This window comes from Desmodus rotundus, chromosome 2, assembly GCF_022682495.2.
Source record: "Desmodus rotundus isolate HL8 chromosome 2, HLdesRot8A.1, whole genome shotgun sequence".
In the NCBI taxonomy this organism is placed as follows: domain Eukaryota; kingdom Metazoa; phylum Chordata; class Mammalia; order Chiroptera; family Phyllostomidae; genus Desmodus; species Desmodus rotundus.
In genome coordinates this window covers 145,791,880-145,804,386 of record NC_071388.1, presented here as the reverse complement: position 1 = coordinate 145,804,386, position 12,507 = coordinate 145,791,880, and the positions used below count along the sequence as shown (strand labels likewise).

Genomic DNA, 12,507 nt, shown 5'->3' with positions numbered 1-12,507 from the left:
TTGGTCAGAGGGATGCTCATATCAACACAAGAACAGGAGCCCCGGTTTGGTTCTGGGAAAAGTCTCTGATGGGACTGGATAGTGGCAACAATTACATCTACAGAGGTGATGGTATGGAAACAGAAAGGATAGAAAACTGACAATACAAAGGAAGGAAAGGAAGAGGAAACATAAAGTAAGTAATGAAAGGTAAAAAATACAAAATAAATGCATGCGGTATCAAATAAATGGAAATAGATCAAATTCACCACTGTTAGGCATAAAAAAAAACTAGGTATATGCAGTTTATCATAGACATACTAAAGCAAAAGATATAGAAAAGTTCAAAAGAATTATGACACAAATCCTATTTAATATGTTATAAATATTTCCCAATATCATGTGTTTGTTATATTTCTGCCATAGATGAGTTTCAATTTTTATGAAATCAAACTTAGAAGGATTTTCCAAAAGAAAAAAACGGCTTTATTGGTGTCCTGCTAAAAGGCATCTTTCTTACTCCACTTTTTTTATAATTTACATATACAGCCCTGACCAATATGGCTCACTAGGTTGGAGCATCGTCCCATAAATCAAAAGGTCGCAGGTTTGTTTCCCGATCAGGGCACGTACCTAAGTTGTGGGTTCAGTCCCCTGTTAGGTCATGTATGAGAGACAACCAATTCATGTTTCTCTCCCTCTCTTCCCCTCTCTCTAGAATCAATAAGCACGTTCTTGGGTGAGGATAAAAATATAAAAGAAATTTCACATATAGTTTCTTCTAATAGTTTTATAGCATTTTGGTAAATCCTTGATCCACATGGAACATGATTATCAGAATGTGTGTGTGTGTGTGTGTGTGTGTGTGTGTATAAACTTGGGGAAGTGGGTAACTCCAACATTACTTGCTAATAACCAATAATGACAGATTTGAAATGTTGTCTTTACCATATTCAAAGTTTCATGTATCTAGACTCTTACTTTTGTTACACTGATCTTTCTATTCCTTTAAAAAACTATTTTAATTAAACTAGCTTTAGAATACACTTTAATATGATAGATCTCTACCTCCTTTATCATTAGTTTTTCAAAATTAATCTAGTAAATCTCATAGGCTTATTTTTCCAGACAAACTAGCAGTTCCTCAAGCTGCCCCCCAACTCCTACCAAAGAAAATCACTATAGCAATTAAAATTACATTAAACTTCCAGATTAACTTAAGTAGAAAATTACAGTCTAGTCTAACTAGATTGCAGTATTCAGCAAACTTTCATGTGCTGTGATTCTACTGTCCTGAAGTAGGATTTTCTCTTCCCTCATGGTGGGAGAAGAATGATGGTAGAAGGGATAAGCGGGGTAGAAACCTGTAATTCCCCAAACACGCTATCTTCCAAGGCCTTCCCTTTTCTGCATTTTTTCTGCAATGCACATACCTCCTCCTTTTCACAAATTTTTACTTATGCGGAAGGGCGTTATTATGTTCCTTCGTTTATGACTAAGAAACCTGAGGCTCTCTGTAAGGTTAAGAGACTTGTAGAAAGTCAGGGAGCTACTAAATGATGAAGTCAAAATCTGATCCCAGTTCATTCTAAGTCCATAACCTTAGTCCTTAATCACTGTGCTATACTGCCTTATACTTGAAGGGCCTGTAGTGAGGATTCAGGAACTGTTAGCCAGATCTACTCATAAACTAAAAGCGTATATACATTTTTAAACAAGATTCTGATAATTAATATTTTCCTCCAGCAAGAAGCAGTCTTCTCTGGAATTTTAATAGAAACCATAAAGGTTACATTTATAAATCAGATTTTAAACAAAAACTGTACTAGGTGATCCCTGATACATAAGTAAAGTCACATAAAAGAACAAAAAGAACTGAAGGAAAACTCCTTGAAGAACGCTGAGAGAGTGAATGTATTTATCAGCTTCTCCGCATGCCAGCTCTCTTTGGGGACAAAATGCCGACCACTGGGCTTCAGGGCTGTGCTTCTGCCCAGGAACTGGACATGGAGGTGTTAAACAATGGGACAATTTCTATTGATCCCAGAGACCTGCAGGAGAACGTGAGGAGAATTGTGCATATTATGTTTACAAAATAATATTCCCAAATGAAACAAATGAAAATTGATTGCCAAGAAAATGCAGATGGTAGGAATGCAAATAAATGTTCATTAACAACACTTCATAACTTCCTTCCTCTTCCTTGTACACTCTTTATGTATCCATTACCCAAATTGCACTGGGGCATAATATTTTATCAAAAAGCTTGTGAAAACATTTTTATACAAGCCCTTAAACATCTAGTGTTTCCCCCAAAACTTTGATGTCCTGAAAAATGTAATTATTACTGGTAACTTTAAAAGATCACAGTAATTTATTTTTGTCAAATGTGACTAAAGATTAATGGATACAATCAGGAATAATTTGGTAAAAACATATCAAACGCAGAGAAAGCAAAATTTGTTGTTAAGTGAAGCATCAAATATAATAAAAGAACAAATTCCATGAATGAACAACAACAATGCACAATTCATTAACCAAATGCCCATGATTATTTCACACCTCAGAGGGCTACTGATATGATCAGAAATGGTAGTAAAAAGTTAAATATAGATTAACTTCAGCATCTCTATACATTTTAATTATAAGGCTGCCCCCTGAGGCCTACCAGCAAAAAAAAAAAAAAAGAAATACAAACTAAGGCTCATCCATCCCTTTTAAAAATCATTAATTCCACATATACGAAATAACACATTCATTCAATTATTTTAAAAGACAACAATCAATATGCCAAGAGATTAAAAGTACATCATTTTCTTAGTTATTATTAACTATAAAAATTTAAAGTCTGGTCAACATTCATACTCTGGAAATTCTTATGTCTCTAAAATCATCATCATCCCTACCATTACCCACAATCATTTCTAAGCAACTAGTTAATGTCCTGATCACTAATGAATGTCCTTCACTCCCAAAGGAAAAAATTACATTTGTTCAGCAAATATTCGTACATTATAAGCTTCTTGAGGGCAAGACCATATCTTGTTAGCCTGTATTCTCAGAGCTGATTCAGTACTTGGCTCACAGAGAGTATTGTTCTAAATAGAAAAAAAAAAGTAAAACTATAAACAGCCTAAAGAATCGTTAATAACAACATCCATATCCTTGCAATAATTTTTTAATCATTAAAAAGAATGTGTATTATATACATGTAAAGATTGACTAAATACACTGATATCTTAAAGAAATACTGCAAAAAGTAACTACAGCATGATCTTGTATTTTTAAAAGGATATATCTAGGAAATGCTCAAAAATGAGTGTAGGTGAGACTTTTCAAAAGGAGAAAAGGAATAAAAGGCATTTAACAGTGCTTGCCTTATTACGTCTTTCACAGTCCTTCAACAACACCAGTCCTTCAAGGGAAACTATCTTGCAGCTCCCTTAGCTCCCGCTGCCAGCTGTAGGCCTCCGTTTTGGCACTTCCTCTGCCTTCCTAGACTCCTCTCGTTTTCTCCTTTTATCACCGACACCCAGTAAGTTCTCAATTCTGCATTCTACCAAACTGTGTCTTTTTTTTTTTTTTTTTGGTCTCCACTCTGAGCAATACTGGACTGAAATGGGGATGCACACACAAATACCCTGTGTATATAACAAATTTACATTTACTAATCTCAGCAAAGTAACCCTATACCCTATCACATTCTCCATAAGGTAGTTCTAAAACTTTTGTTTATGGAAGTACCGTATCCTGCCTACAAGCAGAACACTGTGTTTTAAGAACAGCTCTTCACAGTCACAATCTCCTCTTTTGTATCTTAGAATCTTTGCCCTTTGTTTCTGTCCCAAGAAATGTCTCTTACCTCCCTGCCAAAACTAAGACACATTTCTGATATCCCATTGCATTTTTACCAGACATCGTTCCACATGTTGACTTCTATTACTTGCATATTAAAGTTCTCCTGCACAGGCTTTCATCTCTGAGTCTGCAGAAATATTCAGATTGCTCTTATCTTTAAAAAGAAAAAGGAGGGAGGGAGGAAAGAAGGGAAGAAGAGAGGAAGGGAGGGAAAGTAGGGAGGGAGGCAAGAAAGAAGAAAGGGAGGGAGGAAGGAATGGAGGAGGGAGGATGGTTCTTGCACGTATTACCTCCCTTCTTTACATCCTACTCTACCATCCAGCTACCTCCATTCTATTGTGTCTCTAGACCTCTAAAGTGCATGTCCACGCCTGCTCCTTCCTTACTGCCCATCCATTCCTCTTCACTGAATCCAATGCTCTTCAGGATCTTACAGTTGTGTATTCAGTCGAGTCCAGAGGACTTTTCCCTGGAGTTCTGCCTGTCCACCCTTCTGTCATTCTGCCTCCACAGCCTGGATACTCTGAGTTGAAAGACACGCTGTCTCCCACATGCACTGCCTCCATGCCATTCCTCCTGCCTGTTCCTTCAGATTGGAACACTTTCAGCCGGCAATGTTTGCCTATTAAAATTCTACCTATGCTAAGTAGCAGCTTTCTTTCTCCTGACCATTGTCTCCAGATACAATTAGCCTTGCCTTCATACAACCGTAATGCCCTCACACTTTTTGAAAGGCACATAATCTCTCTAATGTAATTCAGTTACACAAACACAATCTAAAGAACTGTGAGCACCCTGAAGGCACCGATCATAACAATTATCTTTGTGTTCTCATGCAGTGCCTTGCACATCGCCATGCCTACAACAGGCAGTCGGTGAATATTTGCAGAGTTGAAATTTAAAAAAGTGTTATGCATTTCAGTACACAGCATGAACATAAGGGGAAACATCAGAAATATATTTTTTTCTGAACCCCACTGGGAAAATGATCCTCCTTGACATAGAACATTATCACCTGGTAAATTCTAACTCCTGGAGTAGCCCCAGCACAAGTTGGGCTACTCCCAAACAAGGCCTCCCATTATGTTGGGAATATGTCCTCTCTTTCACTCTCCTTCTCAGGCCTGTGGGGAAAGAGTCGAGTTCAAATACCTTAAGATAACTGTAAACACTCATTCCACCTGCTTTAGGATGTCCAAAGATAATCTGGCTCAAATTGCAAACCATGGAGACAGGGAATTATATGAAAATTGGGATCTGCCTGGCAACAGAAAAAATTTCAGGGCCTACATTTTATATTTGCCATTATTGCCAAGTGACAAAAAGAACCTAGGATGTGAAATCTAGATAGATCAAACTTTAAGTGTGCGTGCTGTGCAAATATAGTAAATCTAGGGCAATTTTTTGTTTGTGTATGCCTAAATCTTAAATATAATTCATTTCTATAAGAGTAAATTCTACCAAGTGTGTAAGGTAACAAAATCTGGGATGGCTGTGGTAGTAAAATAGTCTAAGAAGAATTACTTTATGTAACAAATGATTACCATTAAGCATGAAACTGCAATAAATACTGAACCTTAGGTAGTACCTAAAACATTGAGTTGAAATTCCTTGCAGCAGTATACAGCCCCAAGTTCGACAGAGCTAAGAACACCAAAGAAGCATCATTTGTCCAGGACAGTTGGTTCTAATTGCCTTCATGTTAGTAATTACTGCTATAACACTAGTGTCACATTTGTGTGATAGAACAGTTTGCAAGTCCTCTTCACGACTCCACATTCAATCCTCTCAACATCACTGACAGAAGGTATTTTTCCTTACTGAAAGATAAGGAACTTTAGAGAAATCAGGTAATTTGCCCCAAGTGTGTGTGTGTGGGGGGGGGGCGCTCCACAGTAATAAACCACAGGAAAAATTATTTATTTAAATATATCTTATGTAACAGCATTGGTGTTCCATACTAATATTTCTTCCTTCCCATGTCATGTTTCCATTTTTAAAAATGGAACTTTTCATCACGTCTTTCCTAACACTGGCTAGCAGTGGCTGGGGGAGAAGTACAGGTTGGCGCGGTCTATTATGAACATACACGGGAGTCTCCGAAATCGTAATCTGTATTTCACTAGAAAAAGTGATTTTAAGAGATACGGGGGAAAAAAAAGAACTATTTTAATAGAATAATTCACTTTAATAAATCTTTTCTACTCTTTACTGACATAAATGTGATTTTAGGTCATACACAAATATTTTTATTTCATATATGTGCATTTACTATGTACTAAAAAATTAACAAGAACATCAGATTAATAAAATCACAGGAATACAGTTTCCTTTATGAATAAATTCATTTAAGTGTATAAAAGTTATATTTACTGTTAAAATTGTGTAAGTGCCTACATTAAACAAAATTGAAGGTGGAAAGTTAGTAACCACAGAGAAACATGAGTACTCGCACAGAATGCCCACTGTGTTCTGACACGGGGGAAGAAAGATGAAGCCTTCTTTATGTGTGTTACATTCTTCCACCTCAGGACTTTACCTCTGGTTACAGCATCGAGTGCACAGCCACACCCTGTTGCTCCTCCTCCAATGACAAGGACATCGAATTCAGATGTGTTTTGCAAAGTCAGTAGCTGAGCTTCTCTGGAAGGAGGCTCCCTGTTAACAGGTTCTGAAATGCACTCTGCTGCTTCAACATAGGCCAGGGTCATCTGATGGAAAAGAGAACACTTTCACTTGTTCATCTGGAATGCTAATTTAATAAATTTTACAATATACTGAAAGAGACATGCTAAAGAAGTCCACAGTCCATATGGAGTTATACAACCAACTGCCTTGGGGGGAAAAAAGTAGTTAAAATCTAGGTGTTTCGTTTTTTGTTGTTGTTTTTTTATGAATCACAACTATTGAGCCTTGGAACACTTGGTTTCAGATTCACCTCTGTCCTGCTTGTTATGGTTTCCTATACAGACAAGTTTAATTACTTCCCACACTGTGCCGCGATTCCCAAATACCAGATACCTTGTCTAAGACAATTTATAGAATACATAAGGAAATGTTTGTATCCAGTAGCAACAACTCATTCAAATAACATCTTAAAGTTTTGAAAGGAGAAGTAAAAAGCATTTTATGACTTTCTACAATTCCTTAAAAGTATGTGTTCTTCATTCCTTAATTCCCCTGATAAAAATATATTCTAGAGATTGAGGGCCTATAAGTTTAAGTCAGTACAATTAAAAAGAACCTCTTTAACACAAGTTTAAATAATTAACTAAATCCAATAAGAATAATATTTTTCAAAGATTTTAGTCAGAGGTTTACCCGTTAAATGTTTTAATATAAAGTTACAGATTGTATGCATTTAATATACACAACTTTGATTTTGAAAGCTTTAACAATAATGTAACTAAAGCCAGCCATCGTCCCCCTAAGAATAATGACATTTCATTGGAATGTAACTTACCATCCCAAATTCAAGAAGATGCTAGTCTTAAAAAAAATAAATAAAGTAGTTACCAGAAATTAAGAGTCAAAAGCCTAGAAAAATAGATAAGTACCTGTTTTTTCCCAAAATGCTAACACTGGGATCATTCACTACATCGAACAGTGCAGGCCAACACTGCTCTAACAGTTCATTATCCACAGATACACGAGAAACACTGTACATAGGACAATGACGCCTCAGTCCCCTTCAGAGTAGGCACCTTGGGACCAGTCGCCATCAGCTGCCCCGTCATATTTTCCTGAACCTCTCACTGATGGTCTGAAATCTCTTCCTTTCAAAGGTGATTTGAGTTTTGGGAAAAGCCAGAGGTCACAGGGCACCAAATCTAGACTGTAGAGGGGCTGAGTCACCTGGGTGATCTGATGTTTTGCCAAAAAACTCTGCATGAGACGTGATGCATGAGCGGGCACATTGTAGTCCATTGTGGTCATGATGAAGCTGTCAATCACCAGTTGCCCATAGCTGCAGCCTCTTGAATCATCCCAATAGTTTCCACATAGGAATGTTCAGGCTTAACACAAAATTTGATGTAGATTCGTTGCTCTACTCACTCAGTCATTTTGAATGTGACAATCACACAGTACACATGCTCACTCGACAGTGTCTACCGCCCCCACTGACTAGCACAGTGAAGTTGTCATTGCTCACGCATGTGCATTCCAGTCCACTCTCCTTGGCTGCCAGGTTACATTAATGTCGCCCAAACCGTCCTGGTTATATTAACAATGGCTGTACCTTTTCCGGACAGACCTCGTATCACTTCTATTTTCTTTTCTTTAAATCACAACATCTGCACAAGCTAAAGTAGCAGTGTTTTTTCCCTTTTTGTTGCAGGGGCCACACGGGATGCTCTGAGCCACAAAGCCACAGCTTGCTCAAAAAAAGGTGATCTTGGCACTGACCAAGAGATTGTTCTGATAACTGATTTTTATTCATTTCAATACAGTAAACCAAATTCCTCCTTACAGTTAGATTTAAATATAATCAGGCCAATTGGATTTCTACAAAAATGTATCTAGAAGCCACAGAGTACACTGAAAGAAACCTAGATTTGGGCCTGAGAGTCCTAGTTTAGCACTCTTGTTTACCAGTAATGTGACTTTTGATCCACTACCTCTCAGCGCCTTGGTTTCTTCACTTGTAAAATGGGATAAAGCCCATGTGATGTCTCCATCTCTCCATCTCTGATTTATCCTCTATCTGAACTGTACAATGGTATGAAAGTAGTTGGTCAACTATAAAGTACCACCAAAGAGTTACTGCTGTTGTTGAGTCCTTAACAGCCTATAAAAGGGAACTTTCACAACATGTTTGACTAATTATCATAAAAATAAAAGGTTATAATCAGGTACCATAATTTTTCAGGCTACTAATTGAGATGCCATGCCACAAAAATATTACTCTGTTTATATAACTTTTAATTATCTGCTAATAACCATTTCCCCGTGTTCGCATTTGCATGCATTTAAGGGAACAAATAAATAAATGTAACTGTTACATGCTGTTCAGACTAAAACAACTTTCAGTCATGGTCTATACCTTCCATCATTTAATGAGAAAAATAGTTATATAAATGTGTGTGTGTGTGTATCTATAAATATATACAAAAAGCAGATGAGGGCAGGAGAGGATTTTAATTGGGCCATGATAGATGGGTAGGAGCTGGACATGAGACTGACAAGTGCCTAAACTGCCAGTGCATTGTCACACATCAAAAGTCTTTGACATTTGTTGTTTGGTAAGTTTCCTATAAATACTTAAAAAGTAAATGTATTATGACATACCTCGTTAGAACCTGGTAATACTGAAAGCCCCATATTACCTCTGCCATCAGGTCATAACTATGAATACTAAACTTGGCCGAACGTCTTCAGCAAGAATGCCAGATCTGATTGAGGGGCATCTCCCATGCCTGCGGGTATCTCGTTCCATTGGCCACACTGATTTTCTGTCTTCATCCCCCACCTCATCCGTCTCAGCAGCATGCTCTAACTTGTCTTAATAATTAAGAATACCTTTTTAACTTATGTTTCTAACAATCACGCTAAAAATTCTTGAAATCCCTGCATATTCTTGCTTTTTTTTTTTTTTTTTACTGCCGCACCTCCTACTCACTCTTCAACCCACTCCTCAACTCAAACTAATCTCGACTTTCTCATATACACTGGCACCCCCACCCCCACCAAAACTGGCTCATGCCCACTATGGTATTAAATCCAATGAGTTGTCCCACCTCTCATTTTAGTTGTCATCTTAGCACACAGTAACTGTTCCTCACCTAGGCATCTGGGAGACACTCTTCTAAGCTGAGATTCTCATTCATTCTCTCTCTCTCTTTTCCTCCTCCTCCTCCCTTCCTCCCTCCCTCCCTCTTTTTAACCTTTGCCTCTCTCTGCCTCTCTCTGCCTCTCTCTCTCTCTCTCTCTCTCTCTCTCTGCCCCTCTCTCTCTGTCTCTTCTATTTTCCTTTGGATATCCCTCTACTGCCTAACCTTAAACACTGAGGTTCCTCCTGAATCTGCCCTAGGCACTGTTCTCAGATCACTAAGGACTCTCTCTAGAGAATCTCTTCTACCTCTATATTGCCGGATATCTTTTATACCACACTGACTTCCAATTTCTTCCCTTTTTCCAGAACCAGATAGCAAACTACCTATTTGGTACCTCCATTTGGATGTCTCACATATATCTCAAAACTGAACTGATGACTTTACCTCCCCAAACTTTTTTTCCTGTCAATGTTACATGTCTCAGTAAAGGTAAAGTTACACATCTAGTTGCTTGTACCACTTTCTCAAGTCCCATGTATGATGAATCACTGGTTTCTACCAAGTCCATCTCTTAAAAAATTCTCACATCTAGTCACTTAATCTTCCCTGCCACCGTTCAAGTCAAGGTATCTTCCCTTTCCCCTATACTAATACCATATTCTCTTACAGGTCTTCCCACATCTACCATGCCTCCTTCCAAGTCATTATCTACATTGCAGCTGGGGCAATTATTTCCAAAACCGTCTACAAAAAAAATGTTGCCTCCATGTGTAAAACCCTTCAAAATCTGCCAACTTAATTTAAGTTAATGCTAAGCATCTTTACTCTATTTTCTAAGATTCTTCACAGCCTTTTAGAGTAGACAATACCAGTGCTGCTGAGGCTCCAACCTGATCGGCACTCTCTTACATTGCTGGTAGAAACACAAATGATAGAGCCATTTTGGAAAAGTCCGGGAGTTTTTCATAAAGGGAAACATACATTTACTATACAGCCCAGCAATCCTCCTCCTAGGTAATTACTCAAGAGAAATGAAAATCTGTATTAATGCAAAAGCCTGTGGGTACATAAAGCCACATGTTTGCAGTGGCTTTATTTATAATTGCCAAAGATCAGGAAAATCTGAAACATCCTTCCACTGACTAAACAACTGTCATACGTCTATGCAATGGAGTAATGATTGACAATAAAAAGAACAAACCACTGATGGACACGAACATGAATGAATCTCGTATTCATTATGCTAAATCATGGCAGCAAATTATGGTTTTCGACCCAAATCTGGCTGCTACCTGTTTTAATACATTAATTTTATTCAAACACAAGCACACCCAATCATTCATACAGAGTCCATGACTGTAATAGCAGAATGAGTATCAACAGACACTATATGGCCTGCAAGCCTAAAACATTTCATACCTGGCCCTTTACCGAAAAGTTCGCCAATCCCTGTGCCAAGTGAAAGAAGCTAGACTCAGAAGCCTACATTTGGTATGATTCCGTTCACATGATGTTCTATAAAAGCAAATGCATAGAATCAGAAAACAGATCAGTGATTGCCAGGGTCTGGGTTCTGGGAGAGGGGAAGATTGACTAAAAAGAGGACAAGAATTTTTGAGGTTGACAGAAATGTTTCTATTTCTTGATTGTGGTGGTTGTATAACTATATGTACTTGTGAAAACTCACAGAACTGTATATTACAAAGGGTGAATTTTACTACATGAAAATTATACCCCAAGTTATACATTAATAAACTTGACTTAAAAAATATATTTGTATATAGTCATTATGTATCAAGTACTACCATTAAGGTTTTACTTTTTTATACTCATTTAACCCTCACAACCACCCCATGAACTAAGTACTGCTTTGGTCTCCATTTTTACAGAATGGAAGTTAAGCAATTGGCCCCTGCTCATACGGCTGGTATGTGGTAGAGCTGGGAACTGAACCTACACAGCCTGGCAACAGAGACTAAGTTTTACGTTGCTACGCCACACTGACTCTACATATAATCTGAGAAAAAAAATAAAGAAAAAGACTAAATAGTTATAATAGGATGAGTTATCACCAGTTGCCAAATGCAGAAAGTTTTTTTTGGTTTATTTTTTGGTGTGGTTTTGTTGTGGAGGTTTTGCTGAACAGTCCTTCCAAACAATTTTTTTTTAAATATACGACACTATTGAGGGTAATTTATTTAATTTCTGACACTACATTTAAAATAACATTTTATTTTTGTTTATTTTTTTTCATAAAAGCTGGGAAGTGTTGCAACTGAGAAGCTAAGCACCAAGTTTATTTTAGAGGGAATAAACAGCCTTAGGCCCTACTTCTAATTATGACAAGAAACTCATTTTGGCTTCATATGGCTTTGAGTCACAAACACATCTGCACTCTACCTTCCTAGAATATGCTGACTGAGGGGAAATGAAGAGAAAGCAGCAGGAATAAAGCAGTAGTAGTAAGCAACAGCATGCTCTCAGAGGCCTCGGTGCTCCAAATGTTCCCAGAACTGCCCTCTTCTCACCTCCCTTCTTTCTAAGGAGCTGGATCCAACAGGAATCTGGGGGATAGGCTCCCTTCCAGGACTGATCCAGAGATGCTGGGAGAAGTCTTGGAAAAGCAACCTGTGTGAAATCATCTGAGAAACCAAAACTCTCCCGTGTGTTCTGGGAAGACGTCTTACCTACTGTCACTCATTCAATCATGATGTATTGAAGGACCTCAAAAAATCTATACAATGGAGGACAAAACAAAAAGATAGAAAGCAAAGTATAATATTGCTTAACAGCTGGATTTAAGATAGAGAAGATACTACAAGAGCCACAGGAGGTACCCCTAATCCAAACTGGAGAAAGTTTCCTAAAAATTATAACTACATCTGGTCAAGATAGA

General features: G+C 37.7%; 1 protein-coding gene across 3 annotated transcripts in view; it reads right to left on the bottom strand.

Annotated features, from left to right (window-relative positions):
• The window catches only part of GPD2 (glycerol-3-phosphate dehydrogenase 2), a 129,166-nt gene that overhangs the window by 75,425 nt on the left and 41,234 nt on the right, over positions 1–12,507 (bottom strand). For all 3 annotated transcript variants that reach the window (XM_053918684.2, XM_024579930.4, XM_045187391.3), the window contains exon 3: positions 6,377–6,548. In XM_053918684.2, coding sequence (XP_053774659.1) covers positions 6,377–6,548 — 172 coding nt within the window. The remainder of the gene's footprint in view (positions 1–6,376; positions 6,549–12,507) is intronic.